The sequence below is a fragment of the Oreochromis aureus genome, linkage group 4 (assembly GCF_013358895.1).
Source record: "Oreochromis aureus strain Israel breed Guangdong linkage group 4, ZZ_aureus, whole genome shotgun sequence".
In the NCBI taxonomy this organism is placed as follows: Eukaryota; Metazoa; Chordata; class Actinopteri; order Cichliformes; family Cichlidae; genus Oreochromis; species Oreochromis aureus.
Window position 1 is genome coordinate 26,990,179 of NC_052945.1, and position 18,688 is coordinate 27,008,866.

At 39.8% G+C, this 18,688-nt stretch overlaps 1 protein-coding gene across 2 annotated transcripts; it reads right to left on the minus strand.

The window, feature by feature from the left end:
• Positions 1-536: 536 nt before the first annotated feature.
• On the minus strand, positions 537-11,520 carry LOC116327827 (phosphomannomutase 1). Of its 2 annotated transcripts, none has more exons than XM_031749494.2 (8): positions 11,103-11,520; positions 9,940-10,057; positions 8,909-8,985; positions 8,616-8,707; positions 8,276-8,375; positions 6,680-6,755; positions 3,529-3,644; positions 537-2,240 (listed from the first exon to the last, which is right to left on the minus strand). In XM_031749494.2, exons 1-8 carry the CDS (start codon positions 11,184-11,186, stop codon positions 2,118-2,120), a joined length of 786 nt encoding a protein of 261 aa, XP_031605354.1. In that variant the 5' UTR covers positions 11,187-11,520; the 3' UTR covers positions 537-2,117. The 2 variants fall into 2 exon arrangements, with proteins under 2 accessions (XP_031605354.1, XP_031605355.1); XM_031749495.2 differs by lacking the exon at positions 11,103-11,520 and adding an exon at positions 10,866-11,080.
• Between the last annotated feature and the right edge of the window lie 7,168 nt (positions 11,521-18,688).

The following is an 18,688-nucleotide window of genomic DNA, read 5'->3' on the forward strand; positions in this document are numbered from 1 at the left end:
GGTCATAGTGGACAGTCAGCCAGTGCAGTGATGATGTTTGCAGCTTGATTGGTGGACAGGACAACTTGAACATGTCCAGTCAGTGGGAGGAAAGCGTGGTGGTGAGCGTGGAAGGCAGGATGTGGATCATGTGCAGGAACAGGGGCTTAACACACGATAATCAGCTGATAACAGTCAAAGAAGATGACAACAAAGAAGAAGGAAGCGAGAAAAAGAGCTGTAACACAAAGCATGAATAAAATGACAATCCTCTAAGTCAGAGGGCATCTAGTGGCTGGGTGGAGAAAGGCAGGTAAAGGCTGTTTACTGAAGAGCTACTGTCCCAATCTGGCTTCAGTCTCAAATCCAACCACAGAGAGGTGGAACTGGACTTTTTTGTCTCTGCAGTGTGAGCACCACCAGGAAAGGAATCGTGACAAGATTACAGAGAAAGTTTTTGTCAGCCTGAAGTGCTTCACATGTAAAATAGCTGAGAAAAACACCAACACCAACAGAGAGCTCTGGCTGGAGAAATGAGTAGACAAGTGATTCCTGCACACTTTGATTTTCAATAAAAATTTACTGGAAAAAACATTTTAGTCCTTGGACAACATATCACACTGAACAGAAAATGAATAAACATTTAATACGGTTCATTTCCATCCATATGTTACCAATCTTACAGTATAGTCAGTGTTACAGGCTCATATTCAGATGCGCATGTCAGTCTACACAACCCCTGTAGTCTTTCAGGTTGAAGGAGTGCTTACAGTCAGAAACAGATATGTTCCATATATGACATAAAATCCACATATTTGCATCAATGATCCATGATGTACGATGGATTTTTTCAGACCAATAACAGATGTGACTGAAAAATGATGCTAACACATTTTAAACATGATTAAAAGGCATTTTTGCAATACTTTAAAGAGGACCTATAATGCTCTTACATGAATGAACACCTCAGGCTTCAGACTGCTCTAAAACCTCAGTTTCACAGAGTTTTTTCCAATATCGGCTCCATCTACGGATATCCTCAGTACTCAATTGTCTCCTGTTGTTCTCAAACCTTTGGTTTAGGACAAGCAGCCAATCAGAAGAAAGTTTGCATAAGAAGAGAGGAGCTAAAGTGGCTTGTTTCAGACAGAGGATGAGCTGCAGCAAGGTTCAGTGTAGGATAACTAAAGACTAGCATGAGTCAAAGAATAAATATAAGCAGCTGGAAATGAGCCTGATGGTCCACTTTAAGCAGCTGTTGATGATGTCATACAACTGGAAAACCATCAGCAGATGCAGTCACGCGTATCACATGCAGGCAAAAGTACAGCTTGTAAGAAAAAGTTTCCATATTGAGTCACATAAGTATACAGTGGCAGTAGCTTAATTCACTGATTACAGTAAATTCACCGAGTCAGAATCTTTAGAACCTTCCCTTAGATGTGATTTAAAGAGCTTTGAGAAGCAGATTGAGAAATGGCAGCAAGCTTCTTTCTGTTAAAGAAGTTAAAACATAAATCCAACGTCCTTGTGATCACACGGTAAAACAGTCAAACACGTACAGTTCAGACATTAAAACATCTGGAATGATTCCTCTGTATCCTCAACTTGAGATTTAAAAAAAGGCCCTTAAATCCGATCTCGTTTTCATAGAAATTCTCATAGAATCATTCTGTTTAATATCAGTCTCTCACACTGCTCGCCTCCATCAGCAGAGTTAAAAAGACAATACCAATTATTGGCAAAAAATTATGTCAGCATTAGTGCAAATCATCAATCTGGAGAATGACATTATTTAAAAACTGCATCAAGTGTTACAATCTCTCAAAGTGAACGTGCTGCACGTCACAGTAACGCAACTCTCCGGTCAGAGAACATCTCCTGGCACAGTCCTCTGCACATGTAACACTTCCCTCGTCAACATCCCTTCTTTTCTTTAAAAAAAGAACTGTGACTTTCCGTACAGGTGTAGCCCATTCACCCCGCTTCAGTCCATTTAAATTTAATAGAAATATTAAAAACATGGAGAGATCAGTACCTTTCGTCAGTTTAAAAAAGCCTGGGCTCGCCGGCAGACGGCCACAGACTCGTGTTCAGACGGGGCTTGTGCATGAGGAGAAAGGGGGCAGTTCGGGACATCAGGACTCATGTGGTAAAGCGTCAAAGAAAATCTCCCGACAGAGCCGAGCTGTGTCCTCTGGAGAGTAGACCGTGAAGCCGATGGTCCGTGGGTCGTTGAAAATTTCATAGTCGTTTCCTCCCTGCAGAGAGAAAAGATAAACCATTAGATTAGTTCCGCCTGGTTTGGCTTGTTTTGTTCTCTCTGAGCAAAACAAACCATAAAAAACAGATAAATCCTCATTTGGCCGAGGCCTGATTATTCTGGGACCTTTGGACTGAGATTGCAAAACAACTGAATGAACACTTAACAAGCAGGAGTCTTTCCAGGGTTTCCCAGAAGTGCAGTGCTATTGTTTCTCTCCACATCTAAACCCTTTTACATTCTCATAGAGAAAACTAAGTTATACGTCTCCACGTTATTTCTGTCAAATATGGTAAAAATGAATTTTGATCAAAACTTATCAAACTGATTCAAAGAGAGATTTTGGTCCATATCATCAGACAGTTGCTGAAAATTTGTCAGATGGTATAAGGGATGGACATAGTCAGATAGGCTGATGTGTTTAAATGGTGCTCAGTTGGTACACACACCATTACACCACCAGCAGCTTGAACCACTGTCATAAGGCAGGATGGATTTCATGTTGTTTACAACAAATCTTCTGCTTCTGTAGCCCGCTTGATATTTTCTATTTTTCTGTGTAAACGCTCACATTAGGCCATCTGATATCAACAACAACAGCACGTTCAAAGTCACTTCTTCCCCATTCTGATAGTCTGAAGTGACTGAGCAGGTGTACCTAATGAAGCGGCCAGTGCATGTAGAATCTAATGCTATTATTGAAGTTACTTTGTCAAATTTCTGCACTTCTTCTAGATATGCAATTGCTCATAAATGAAAACATCTAGGAAAAATACATACAGGCTTAATGAAACTGCAAAACTCCTTGGTGCCAATTAAATATCTCATATAAAAGTGAAAGCAAGTAAGATTTAAACCTTTAAACCTGCATTCTTTCTGATGGCCAGCAGGGGGGGACTTATCTGTTAGCTAAAAACAAGTCAGACTAGATGGAAATCATAAACACTTTCCTCGCGAGTTATAGTTTCAAGTCATTTTTAATAGAATAGACATTTATTTTATAAACTATGGTCACCATAGGAAAACAAGTGGTACAATAGGGCCTTACTTAGAGAGTGGTTACACTGTGGCTGATGAGTTGTGACAATGTGAAGAGTTTTTCACAGGAAATGTCTCTGTTGTCTTCAACGTGCCAAAGCACAAATCCAGCTTTATAAAATATGAAAAATGAGAGCTTGATTGGCCAATCAATGAGCTATTTCACAATCACATGCAGTTGGGGTATTGTAGTCTCCAGGAAATTCCTGCTTTTTAACCGTTTATGACTGCAAACGTGGTGAACTTACATCTGAGGTCTCATTGCCAAAGAAGTAGATGGCATCCAAGCCTTCCCTCTCCAGCACCTCTAAACACAGTCTCTTGTCCCAGCCCTCTGGGAAAATGTCAAAGCTGATGAGGCCACCTAAGAGGAGATAATGACAAGAAACATGGCTGTCATTATAATGACTCAGACGTTAAATGTACACTGTGAGTTTCGCGAATGACAACTTCTAAGAATAGCTTGTAGTATAAAGAAAAAAATTAAACTTTTGGCTTCTTACTGGCAACATAAAGGAGTGTTTTTCTAGGAACTTTGTTGGCACAAAAACCCCACCGTACTAGGAAAAGGAATGTGTCCCCAAAACACACTTATCTACGTTAATCTTTGTCTAAACAGCGTTGAGCACGTTTCTGTGTTTAAAGAGTCCTGTTTGTGATGTGTGGGATCATGGGAGCAGAGATATTATCATGGCTGCAGGGTGATTTATGTTGCAGCTGAAGTTTTTATTTTTTTAACTTTAAATGTAACAGAAGAAGCTCTGTCGTTGCTCTGTGCTGACTTGAATGACCCCGGTGACATTTAAACTGTGAAATGTGGGTGAAACATCTCGCTCGGAGGCCTTTAGCAGGACGTCTTTCGTCCCTCTTTCTCTCATCCTTCCCCCATCATACCTTAAATTTTTTGCTGTCTTGTCTTTCAGTTAAAGCCTTTAGAGCTCAAAAACAACAACAAAAGCCGAGAAGCTTCCAACCAATCAGAGCGCTACTTCCCTCACACACCCTCCACACGCCTCTGTCCCAAACACCTTCAACCTCAGACTTTAAACAGGGCAGTTCTTCAGTCACATCTGTAATCAACCAATCCCCCTCGACATGCATTCTTCACCCTCATCAACTGCCCCCAGATGACTGCTGACACTGCACAGATGTACACATCTGACCTTTATCAAAACTTACTCAACTGCTCCAACTAAATAGTTATAAATCAGATTCTTAATCACCTTCCTCATATAAACAGAGCCCTCTTTAAACCACAGGCATGATTTAATTGAAGAAAACACAGGGTGCTCTTTACCTCGTGTCAAACGTTTGTGCGCAGCGTGTCCCTTACATTCTGTACTCTCAGTGCAGACTGGATAGAGTGTCACTCAGTTACATAACTCCTATCGCAGAGATCAGCTATATCACTTAACGGGGCAGCCATTCGCAAGAAGATAAACTCTGAGCAAAACAAACCAATAAATCACCACCGCATCACATCCGCTGGATCGACTGACCTGCTTCTTTAGGAGTCATTAAAAAAACATACACACAGCTGCTTTAAACATAAGAGAATATAACTATATGCTCAGTATCTTTCTATTCATTTATCTGGGGAAGTAAGATCTCATCCCTTCTTTTGCTGCTACATGCCGAGGATGTTCACAAGCAAGTTTGCCAAGGGTAAACAAGGCCAGCTGTCTCGCATGTGGGCAGCCTTCATGCATCACCAGCTGAAGTTCACACCTCACAGAGCACGTAAGCAAACATCAAGTACTTGATTCACCTTCCCTGACACACTTTAATGAAGCCAGACGGGGAACAGCATGTATGTAATAGTTAACCGAGGCCTCTGATCAACAGCACAAGGTCCAAGACACTGCATACAGGTGGGAGACAGAGGGGCCTCTTTGTAAACTGAGATAAGATACAGCAGGCAGATAGATGTGGTTTGTCATTAAACTACAGTGAGCTGAACACTGATTTGACTGAACATAAAAACAACCAGTAAGACGGTCTTACTGGTCTGACAAACCAGAAGAGTGAGTCGCTTAAAATAGTTCAAAGCCTTAAAGAACCAGTGTTAGGCTGATGATGGTAAACTGATTCGGCTGATGTTTTGATGATAACTGAAGTGATTACCAGGACAAATACATTACAATCAGAGTCATAAAGTATCAGTCGCATACTATTTTAATCATTGCTTCAAGAGGTGTGTCCCAGTAATGTCAGCTTTCTTGCATGAAGGAGGATTTACAGAGAGTTTTATTACATTTATCAGTGGGTGTGAAGTAGGGCTGGGTATCGTCACTGATTTCTAGAATCGATTCAATTCCGATTCACAAGGTCCCGAATCGATTTGATCCACGATTCGATTTAATTCGATTTGATTCGATTCAATTCAATTTAAATCTGGGAAATTTTGACAGTCAGAAATATTATAATTCAGATCAGTACATTTACATATTTTTGTATCTATAAAAAGGAAGCTGACACACGCAAGTCTTTATCAAAGGTGTGAGCGTCACAGCAGATGCCTTTGTGTCAAAGTAGCTGAAGATAAAACACAGAAAAACATGAAGGTGGTTTTCCTGGCCTGGGATTTTATAAAAATATTCTGCAGTACATCAAAAATGAAAGAAAACCATTAATCAACATATGAACTCTGACGTCTATTAGAGACACGGCTGAGCGTTTTGCATTTTGCATAATTTTAAAAAGTTTAAATTTGTTCAGTATTGAATGGCAGAAATTAGGTTTTCTTTTCAGAAGTATGTAAAAGGGGAAAAAACCAGCGGCCGACAGCGCTGTAAACAACAGTAGACTTGTGCGTAACAAGCAAGCGAATAATGCAGAAAACAGATTTTTAGACGGGAAACTGTTCTTGAAGTACAGAGAGAGAGAGAGAGAGAGAGAGAGAGCTGTGCATCCTGGTGGAAACAAAACAGTAAAAGTCAGAGTTGTTGTTGTTTCTTTTGCTGCTGGTTCAGTCAATATTGTTTGGAGAGAGATAAAACTAACAGCTTTAGAATCAGCGCAAAAAGGGCGTGAACACAAAGCGCGGACCTGCCGAAACATCAGAATCAGCGAGCTGTCGGCTTTTAGCCCCGACCGTGTCCGTGCCGTCAGGTGAGAAAGGCGACGTCTCACTGATCCGCGCTGTGTGTTTACGTCTTTGTGCAGAATCCGTGTACCTGCTCTCACTTACTGTCTTAGCTGTTTGGTGGTTGTTGAAATTTTGTGAGATTTCACCTGAGATTCTGGCATTTCGGGCAAAATAAATTTATATTAAAAAATCGATTCAGGATTTTAATGAATCGATTTTACGTTGTCCAAGCCAGAATCGATTTTAATCGATAAAACGATTATAAAAACCCACCCCTAGTGTGAAGATGCTTTGAGTTTAAACTCTCTCACCTTTAGTAAACCGGAGTCCCTTCCCAGCAAACTCCTTTTTCAGGGCAGCAACAAATTTCTCCCTGATCTTCTCTCTCTGTGGAGGGAATGACAACCCAATTAGCTTGATGGAAAAAACAAATTATAAGTGCTTTTGCAAAGTGAAAGTTCGTCAAGTTCACAGAAACTGCTGCAGTAGCCATGTCATTTTCTCTATGAACACAGCAGAGGATGCAGTAATTTAAATGTTAGCAGGTAACTGAAGAGTTAACCTTCAACTTCCTCCATATCGCCTGTCTCTGTGAGCCATCAATGGGGCGCTTGTTAAGCAGTCCTGAAAGCTCGCCATTGTTTAACGTCCTTTGTCTTTGTAACCGAGACAGTAACACGACTTGCTGTAACTCTCAGTGACTGATATTTGATATTTAATTTTGAGGTTCATATGTCAGGACATAATAAAATCAATCATCTGGTCCTTCAGCTTCTAAAGTTATTTAAATCTAAAACTATCAAATGCAGTGTGTGAAAAACTTAGTGCACTCCATGAGTCAGCAGATTGTAGAAACACCTTTAGCAGCAATAACTTGAAGAGCTATGGAGGAATTCTGTCCGACTCGTCTTTGCAACATTGATTCAGTTCATTGTGGTTTGTGGATGTTTGCTTATGCACAGCTCTCTTAGGGTCCCACCACAGCAAATTAATCAAATTAAAGTCTGGGCTTTGATTGGGTCACTGCAACACCTTCATTCTTTTCCTTGTCAGACGTTCTGTTGTAGATTTGCTGATGTACTTGGGATTGTTGCCCTGTTGCATGACACAATTTGGACCAAGCTTTAGCTTTTAAACAGATGGCTTCGCATTTGAGTCTAGAATACTTTGGTATACAGAGGAGTTAATGGTGAACTCAATATCCGAGTGTCCAAGTCCTGCGAGTGTAAATCAAAGCTTAATCATCACCGTGCTTGGTAGAAGGATCAGCAGACAGCCAGAGATTGTTTTTTAGACTTAAGGAGGTCCTATTTTTACTCATGCAGAAATTCTGATCCCTTATCCTGATCTGAATTAGCAGAGAGCTTTGTCAAGGTAAGCGTGTTCAGTGTTGGATGAGTTTTCAGTTCAACCGATTTAATGTGAGTTCCCTTGGTTAATGTTATCTCTAGAAGGCAGTGCATGTTCACAGTATTCAGTCTTGTTCACAGGTATTCCCAGAATATCTTAATTTAATTTATAAAATATAAATATTGACCTGCCCTTGTATCCTTATCAGTACAATATCGGCACAAAAATTATTGCAATGCTATGCTTTATCAATTTTTTCCACCGCCCCTAGTGTTTGATGGTTGGTCTAAGGTGTTCATGCTGATACGCTGTGTTTTGTTTTGACCAAACATCGTTACCCTGGTCTCGTCTGTCAAAACGACTTTGTCCCAGAAGTCAGATGTTAATCAGATGTTTTTTTTAAATGTTTTATTGCTTTTTTTTCTTTTTTTGTAGCAAAGAAATGGCAGCTTAACTGCACTGCAGAAGTTTTGCTGCTGCTAAAATGACTGCAGGGACAATAAATAAATACACTGGTGTTTGCTTCTGAATAAAGTACTTCTGCCAATGAAGTTTACCTTGTCGATTTCAGAAAATTCAATTCGCTCCTCTGGCGTGCAGCTCCGACCGATGGGGGAGATGTTGATCATTCCGTTCCTGAACTCAATAAATGTACCCCTGCGGCAGAAAGGCATGGTCAGGACATAATACTTGACTTGTGAAAAAAACTTTTAAAGTATTGTTATAGCTTTATATTTGATGAGAAATCCCAACATAATTTTTTTCTCTTGCTTCAGCGCCTCAGGTCAGTGCTAAAATACCTCACATTCCTGCAAAGCTGGAATTCAGGTTTGTCTTTCTGCCTTAGGTTAAAATAGCTTGTAGCCTAATTCTTGTGAGCTCTTTTTACTATCTCACCTTTTCTTTGGCAGCTTGATGAGTCCCATGTAGCTGAGGCAGAAGTTGATCAGGTCCTGCAGCAGCTCCTCCCCGATCTGGTTCTGAATGGCCTGAAGGGATTAAAGTACACGAAATGACACGGGTAAACAAATGGAGTAAAACTAAGTTTTACAACATGGTTTATGACAGCAAATTACTTTGTTTATGCTTTTGTGCAATCTTCCTTTCATTACAATTCTACTTGTATTCTTTTTACTGTTATTTTTTGATTCAGGACATAAAAACGTGTATCTCAGTATAGGAGCACTCACATGTTTTGAGAGGAGTTTCCCATCTTTGTACTGCACCGTCCCATTCTCAGCAAACACATAGTCAAACTTGTGTATCACTGCAAGAGAAGAGACGGGTCAAATGTACCTAAATGTGCTCATCTATTTCTCTTTAGCCTACATACTAAATTTGGAGCAGGTCCTTCGCTAATCTGAAGACATACCTGCTATATTTACCCAACAGCAGATTAAAGCGTAACGCTGGCTGGACAAGTTTAATCCTCCTGACTTTCACACTCACTCTGTGCTAAGACAATGACAGCCATCGAGGAAGCTCTGTAGCTGAGCCTGTGTTAAAGCCGCTTTTATAACTTGAACAGTGGCAAAAGCCAGTAAAACAAAAGCATGTAGAACTGCATAAAAACACGTTAGTTACAACAGCTGTATCGAATTTCATATATGCAATGTTAATATTTACCTGTGACATTGTAACACAAAGTAAGTGAGGGTTCACCTTTGGCACACTTGGCAGGGTAAATGAAACTGCCTAGCTCTTTTTAGGCACAATGCAGCTGCATTCCAGCAGTAACCTCATATTTACTGACAGGCAGGTTATCAGCCTGCCCGCTGCAGCTGGGCGTGAACTCAGCTGAGAGGCTGCTGGTGCGATGCCCAGTGTTACGATGTGTGCTTTGGCTGCTGGTTTGGGGAATCACAAGATCATAAAGTGAAGTGAACATACCATGAGAGATCAGATGGTAGTCACAGTGCAGGGCGACTAGGCTTAGCATGTTTTGACCTGTTAGTCACTGTGAGACATTTACTAACCCATTCTCATCAACTGCAACACACATGAAGTTAATGACTGGCCCAACCAGTTTGCGCTGTTATTTATTTATGGCAGGTCTCACTTTTAGAAGGATGCTTGCTTTAGATTAATTTGCAGCTTAAATCCAAAATTACTTCCAGAATTAATCATAACCTCAGCTCCACCCCTTGCACCCTGTATCACGGCATGTTGGGTGATGGAGCTCGCAAGCATCTGTGGCTGAGACAGGAAGAAGACCACTCACCATCATCTCCCTCCCCAAGCTGCTCTGCAATCTTCGAGTAGTCCGACCCTCCCACGATGCCGATCTTCACCTTCTTCCGCAGAGTCTGGAAGAACTCATCCAGCTCCGGGTCGATTTTCTACAAACGGGAAAAGCACACTTTAATTAACACTTTATGTTTTAATGACACAAACACACCTAAACAAACACACATATTGGCATCAACAACAAGCTCAGTCTGTCTTGCAAAGAGATGTAGTGTCATTTATTTGGAGCAGATTTAAAATTTCCCGATGTAAGGAAGAAAACTCTCCGAGCTGCACTCAAAGGAGACCACATTATGCAATATCCGGGCGCTGACACGTCCTAGACACACACACACACAAACACACACACGCGCACACACACGCACACACATCAGTGACCCTGCATGAACCTGAGCATAGAAAGTCAAAGACAAAAGAACAAGAGAGTGTGCACAAATCAAATGCTCCAGATACAAAAACCAAAGGCCCCATTAACCCTTACATAAGTGGTAATAAAAATGGTTATTTTAAATTTCCTGCAATAAGCCAGCTGAGCCATGCATTACGAGATATTCTGCACAGCAAGATGTGTACCTCACTGAGAGGCTTTGCAGCTGAATGGCGAAGCCTGCCTTCAGTAACTTATGATAGAACGGCTTTCTCATGCACAGTTGATGTTGTGAAAGGTTAAAAACTTTGAAATTAAATTGTAAAAAACACCTAAAATAATGAATCCAGGTTTGAATTCACATTGGACTGAAACCTCCTGGTTGGCAGTTATTGCACTTTTTTCTGTCTTTTTCTCCGAGATGCAACTATGACATCACAGTCCTGTGATTGGTCAGTTGCAGAGATCGCCCTGGAGCACCATTAATATAACATTGAAGATATACACCCATGTGCATCCCCGCAGACCAGTACCTGGGTATGTGTACAGGAGGCGCAAAGAGCGCAAAAAGGAAAGTAAACACTGTGAGAAAGAGCACGTGAAGTCATCAGGACACCATGTTCTCCTCTGATGTTCTCTCTACAGTGAGGTAAAGTGAGGTACCTCTCATCAGAGGTAAATGATGAGGGCAGAAGAGGAGAGAGCTGTCATGAAAGCTGATCATAACCGATAACAATAATAATAACATTATCGATGGGAAGCGAGCTCACCTCTCTCGGTGGTGTCAGAGTGCCGTCCACATCAAACAGGCAGAGGACGTTTCTGTCCGGAGAGAAGCCCTGTGCTTTCTCCATCTCTTCTTCTCCCTCACTGTTCTTATCTAGAGATTTTCAGCAGAAATGCTACTGCAAGGTCCACTCTTGTGCAAAGAGGCGCATAAAAATATCTCATTTACATAAAGAAAAAAATACATCCGCTATCAGCTGCAGGGTAAAAACCAACAAAATAAAAATATAAAATGAGCTTCCAGCTTTATAAATAAGGATGATTATCTTTCTCAGTGCGAGGCTCTTCTCTCCCTTATCTTTCTTCTGAGCTGCAGTCCTGCTTGTTTGTTTCGGGTCCGCTTGGCTCAGTGAGGCAGCTCTGATCACACTTCAACACACGCAGCGTGCCGTACGTGTTGGATTTCTCTGTTTCTGTTCTGCAGCGCTCATTAAACGACCAGCCAATCACAGCCGGGGGACATACGTGACGTCAGGAGGCGGGGCAGGTTAATTTACTCGCCATTCAACGGCCGATGACCTTTCACCTACAAGCGATGAGCAGGAGCTGAAGTGGTGGTTGGAACAAGGAGGATGTTTGGTAAAAGCACTGATCAAAGCTTTGTTTATGAGAAGCGTCTGAATAACAGTGTTGACTGCAACTGCGGAAGCTCAGAGTGTCTGCTAATAGCAGGTTCAGCAGGATATCATATGATGCAGGTTTTTCTAGAAAATTAAGCCACAGTATTTCTAAAATATGCTTTGAGAGAACATTTCTGTTTATCAGGCTGAGTTTGTTACAGATCCAGATGAATTAATTCTCACATTCCTCCAGAGTTTTGTGTTTTTGCAGTATGTCAGAAAACCCCTTTGAATGTCTCCCTAATTCTGAGGTCTCAAGGTTGGCAAGTATGTGCTAGGCTTTGGCCCACATCAGTCTAAAACTGTATGTAACCATGAAAAAAGTGTTGCCATGTCCACCAGGACAGTATAGTATAGACAGTATAGTATAGACTCCTTCACATAGTGGACATTGAGTTGTTGTGTGGGGCACCAGTAATCCATGTGTGTTGCTGTAACAGTAGTTCATGTTTAGAATAAAAAGTCCCAACTCACTGATTTGATTGGGGCAACAGTGCCTAAAATGTTGCATAATTTTGCTGAGAGATCTTTTACTTTGTGGTAATCTTAGATGAGTAGTTTTATGGACAAAAACCACCAGGTCATTCAGTGTTCCTTTAGTGCTAATGTGTAAGAGATGTTGGTGTACTATAACTGAAGTAATGTTCTTAAGTCCTTAAAGTCATATTCTTTTATTGTCATGACTCATGACTCTATTTGAAGCTTTTTTTTTATTTTTGTATGATACCTGATTTATATGGAATATGGCTGAAGTAAACTAAAGTCTAAAATACTTAGTCATTTGTTTAATAGTAATTTAACATTATATAATTCACATATAAAACTATGAATTGTAATTTTAAATGGTTTAAAAGCACGTAGAATAGCATATGTAGGCAAGTATATTTCTCCTTTTTTTATCAAGAAGCAAAGACAAAAAGGAAAAAAAAAAAAGAAACAGGGCGGGGTTCGGTGGTTGAGTCATCCGTCCCCACCAATGCCAAAACCAAATCTACGCCCTTGGTCAGAATTATGATCCAGGGATATTTTTCACAATGCATAGGGAGCTCTTCTGTTTTGTCTGGATGTATTGACATGTATTTAAAATGCATCTTTGTAATAGATACTTAAGGTTTTCTATATTAGATTTTTGCATTCTATTTTCTATTTAAATTTTTAACAGAGATGTGCATTAATAAACATTTCTGTAAATGCAAGAGTTAGCCATTCGTTTAAACCAATCTGTAGATTGAGTAGTTCCTGGCTCAATCTTTAAAGCAACTTTAAAAACTTTAAAAAACCCCATATATTTTTATCTGACCAAAACATTGTAAAAAAGGTTTTGATGTATATATATGTATATATATATATACATATATATATTTAAAAACAAACAAACAATGTTTTCAAAGCACAGTAAGTTGTACTAATGTAAAACTTTCTGAAACATTTTCAGTGTTCTAGTATAGAGACTGTAAAGCACTGCCAGACTGTGACCATGTAGTAATACAATAATTAATATGGGAAAAATGTGATAATTCTGTTCTTATAACCCTATAATAGATGACAAATAGCATTTACTTTATATTCATGTCCTCAGGCTCAAATTACCTGAACCCTGGTTTTGATTTGGTCATTGTCTCCTGACCATGGGCAGGTTTGCTGCATTTGTTGCAGTTATGTCTTTAAATATTTGCACAATAGCCTTATTTTGCAGTTTTGCCTCTGTAAATTCATCCTGCTATTAAAAAAACAGTTCTGATATTTAAAATTATGTATGTTTGTCTGGTTACATTTAAATCTCTGAAAATTGGGGGCTGTGTCTAAATTAATTTATGCTCTGGACTACTCAGCTGGTTGTTTGTGGCCTTCCAAATACCCTTTTCCAAATGGGAAGTTGCAGAGTGCCCTCTGTTGGACAAACTGTGCAATATCAGTCATAGCATAGTTGTAGGACAGGGACATTAGCCTCATTTTACACTGTGTTCCACATGTAGTTGACTTTGATCTTAAACAAGCCAGACCAATTCAGTTCAATTCAGCTCATTTATATCGTGCCAAACACACACAAAGCACCACTAGTGAAATTCCAATTTCTGTCAATGTACACATTTAATCCCTGAGATATCTTCATAATAGAAAAAGAAGTCTAATTTCAACTGCACATCTCTGTTTTTCTACATGATGAAGAAATGCTGCTCCAGCAAAGAAAGAAATCAGTCAGCATGACTCTGTGGGATTAAGCTATTCTCTACATATGTAAAAATGCAGACTAAGAATCTGGGAGCTCATTGCCCAGACTGCGCTGTAAGTATAAATAAGAAGATTTTTGTTAATTCACAAAAAAGGAAAAAAAGGGGAAAAATAAGAACTTTTCTGTCATTTGATTGTTTTCTATTACTTAATTACTTTGATGTAAGATAAATGTAGCAAAAGCTGTAAAACCTATCAAAATACAGTTAGAAGTCCAAAATGTTTTCCTTTACATTTTCCAGAGCTATGCCGCGGGCAGGATTGAAGTCAGACTGAAATCTTGCCCTGGGTCCTTATGTTTGACACCCGTGTTGCAGGGCATTTCTCTGACCTCCTCTTTACTTTTTTAATATTCATCGTTTGGCTGTTGTAAGTGGGAGTACTGATATATTGGCAAATTGGCTCCATTATTTATATATCAGTTGGACTCTAGTTAAATTTAAGTTATTCTTAGTTAAACCGGTGCTTTTGTAATAGTGAGGATGGGGAGAGTTGGAGGCTGCGTGCCTGATGGAAAGCTTTATTACATTTGCACTTGTTTAATCCAAACAAGGAAAATCAGAATCAAAGACTTACAAACACTCCCCCTCAGTGGGAGACGGTCGTATAGGAGCGAGCATCCCAGAGAAAAGTAAAATGCTTCTTCACACAGCAGCCAGTGTGGGTAAAATGACAATCTCTCTGACTCACAGTGTGACCCCCGAACTGGGGGTCCTCCCTGATCCACCAATAAAGCAATTTAAAATTAGAGGTGGCCCTAGCCTTTTGGGAAAAACCACTGATTAGTAAAGCAATTTCAGAAAGGCAGGCTCTCGCTTTGACCAGTGAGAGAGTGGAGGAGGTCCGGTTTAACCTGATCTCTGTGAAATAGCTGTTTGGGGGCTATGACCACCACCCTCGCTCAAAACCTGCGACCCCAAGTGACCGGAAATTCTCACCTACCTGACTTACTAGAAAAAGCCCCCTGGCTATAACCCCTGGCCGCGATCTCAAACTCCTCCCAGACACATCAATAAAGTCATTTCAGAGGGGCAGGCTCACTGAGACACCGGGGGGACGGTTTTGATCTGACCAGTGAGCCGAATTTACAGCCTTCTGAGTGAAGTAATTGAGTGATGTAATTAGTTACTTTATTACTTAGTTACTTAAAAAAAAACATACGTAATAAAGCAATAGACCTTTCAGTCCAATTCAATTTTTTCTGCATAATCCATCATATAAAACTGAATCAAACGAAAAAGTTGCCTTTTAAAACTTGTTTTATTGTTTTGTTTTATTGTTTTATTACTTGTTTTATTTATCTTTTACCTTTATGCACATTGCATCAAGCAAAAATTAAATTAGATGCAACATTCTCTGACTGGAAAAATTTTGTTTAACATTTTAACCTATTTTCTGCATATTCCAGCAGATAAAATAATTTTTGTGTGTGTTTACACTCAGTCTTTCACATAGATGCAAGTAAAACAAAGCAGAAAATAAATAAAATCAAAGAAAATAAAATAAAATCAAAGATTCAGCAGCAATAAGTCTTGTTGCTCTTAAATCTTAAATTTTCCGGTGCTGCAGTGGTCATGTCAGTGGGGGGATCCAGGAGTTTTTCTGTGAATTTCACATTCCCGTTGCAGCGTCCTAGGTACTTGCTCAGATTTCAAGTTTAATTTTTTGCTGTAGAAAAAAGTTTTTTCCCATGCAGTGTACAGGGGACGCTAATGTTTTGTCACAATCAAACTGAAAGTAATGTCAGTACTTCCAAGCTTTAAGCGCTGCATGGTCGGACTCTCTCCCACACGCCATATTATCCATTGTTGATCTGCACACGTCTGTTGCTACTTTGGACGTTGCACGCTCGTACGTCATTGTCATGAGAAACTCTCACAAACAAAATCACGGTTTAGTAACGCAGTGTGCTTATGGGAAAGTAACAGTGATCTAATTACTTTTTTGCAGTAGTAATCCCTTACTTTACTTGTTACTTGAAAAAAATTGAATCAGATTATAGTAACTTGTTACTTGTAATGCGTTACTGCTCATTTCTGCTTACAGTGTACTTGTTTCATTGTTTCCTGCAAAAACCTGACTTGTTGCCTGCAAATTAGATGTAAGTACAGGGTACTTGCAACCTTATTCGTGGGTCATGTTTTAAAGTGTTACCTCGTATTTTGACATGCAAACTACAGAATATTTACATCTTCTCCACAACTTATCATCGTCATTGAAGCACAGCAGCCACAAGAGGGCAGAATGAGAGAGCGATAGTAGCAGAACAGAATATCACAGATTACCAGTGTCAAAATACAGTATATTTAGAAAGCTTTAATGCAGTCACATTCAAACCTGAACACAAGCACAAATGCAAATGCATTCACCATCACTTGTATCCAAATGCACAGAGTGTCCAGGATGACTGTCACATCCAGCAGCAGTCATGCTGCTCTTTTCAAACAAGATGAACTAGTCATGTTTGCCAGAAGAGGGCATGGGACAAAAAACAGACACTTTTTAAATAAAATGTAAGCAACTCAAGTAAAATTATTTATAATACACATTTAGACACAACAGAAAGCATTGCACAGCAATGCACAGCAAAAATAGAGGAGAAGAGGGACAGAGAGAGAAAAGACACTGAAAATCTGCTTCAGTATCTGCTGAATAAAAAAAAAAAACAAGCAAAAACCAGCACAGCAGGGTCACATCAACAACCAACATATGCACAACTAGCAGCAAATAATAAATATTAAGTGTTACTGAGCAGCATACAGAACTAAAGACACACGTCATGTGACCAAGATAGTGTGCATTTGTGAGCACCTGTTTGTACACATGTGTGAACACCTGTGTTCATAGGGTCCAACATGGAGACAAAATGGGCACACAGAACCCCAAGGTCCTATATGTATGTGTCATAAGAGTGTAAATAATGTGAGTGTCTCAGTTGTGGTCAGTTTTATTTTCATTAGGTTTGAAGAAACTTTGTGAGACACAAGTTTTACACATTCAAAACAGAAATGGACCCAAACTAGAACCTTGAGGTACACCACTGGTAAGTGAGGCAGTGGAGGTGAGAATAGTAGTTGGCAGTGGTAATGGAAAAAGAGATATTAGTCAGATAAGTTCAGGGCAGTTCCTCAAATACATTAGATCTAGATGCAAAATGTAGGTGGTTACCCAAATGTATACAAAATTAGCTATTAGCTCATCTAACCCCACTCACCACTATCTCCTGTTTCGGTTTATTGGTTTATTTCTTTTAATATATGACACAGACCAAAATGAAGCTGTGTGAGATTTGTTGTCATCAATTATCAATATTGTAATGCCTTTGCAGCGACTAAACTAAACTGAACTAACCTAGTTTTACTTAATAGCATGTGATGAAATGTCCAGTTTTGCAACAAGTCCCAGGCTTAATAGTGGAACCATAAATTACTTACCTGTTTTATCTTTCACAATAACCATAAATCCCCACTGCACTGAATTTCAATATGAGTGATAAAACTCTTTGGAAAGGGCTGTGGAAAAAAACACTGTGCCACCAAGTTCAACTCGTTAGTTATAGGCTACAGATTTATTAGTATGCTGCCAGTCGATATAGTTAATATAGTGTATGAGAAGGGAGGCATTGGGCAATTATTGACTAATTACAAACAGACTAATAATTAGCTACTGAAATATTTAAGATACCTGTTTATCTTACTCTGACACAAATTTCTGTTATCTCCAGCCTGAGCTGACAGGAGTCTTATAGCCTTTACCTTTGTTTAAAGCATGAGCTTGGTTCTTTTGTAAACTAAGATTAATTGTTGCCCATGAAAACAGGAAACCCAATCCCAAATCCAAAGTTGTCTTGTTGCTGTAAGCCCATACTGAAGATCTAAAGCAGGGGTCCCCAATCCCAGTCCACGAGGGCCGGTGTCCCTGCAGGTTTTAGATCTCACCCTGAGTCAACACACCTGAATCACATGATTAGTTCATCACCAGGCCTCTGGAGAACTTCAAGACATGTTGAGAAGGTAATTTATCCATTTAAATCAGCTGTGATGGATCAACGACACATCTAAAACCTGCAGGGACACCGGCCCTCATGGACTGGGATTGGGGACCCCTGATCTAAAGCTTTCTCTGACTAACAATAACAGACACTTAATGCTTTCTGGCTGCTATTAAACAGTCAAGATCAGACAATAAAACAAAGAGATGTGTTCCTTTTAACACGTTATAATTTCCTGTGGCTGATAAATCTCCAAGTAAAACATATAGAAAGCCTCTTCACATGGGACTGCAATGGGACTAATGACTGTGTGGCCCTGGGCTGACTGTGCAATTACACCGTCATTTGTGCGTGTTTGCTTAAGATGTTTACGACCCTGTAAGGTGGCAGCCGGACAGGAGGCTGTGTGATGTACAGGAAGAAATGATGAGCATTATCCCAGATATGTTTATTGGTTTTGTGTAAATAGGGTTAGGCATTAATAATGCGTTTGTTAAAGGTAAGTAAACACAGCTGTGTGAAAGACTTTATTTCTACAGGATGCCATTTAAATTCACGTGCACAGAAACAAGTAAATATGGCTTTAGATGTGAACAACAATTTTGTTCCTCTTGAAGCAAAGAGAATGACTGCCACAAGCAAGATTTAGGAATAGATTTTGGGGGTGGGGCATCTTTGGGGGTGGGGTGGGGGGATATATTAAATGTGCAATATTAAATTTAAGGCA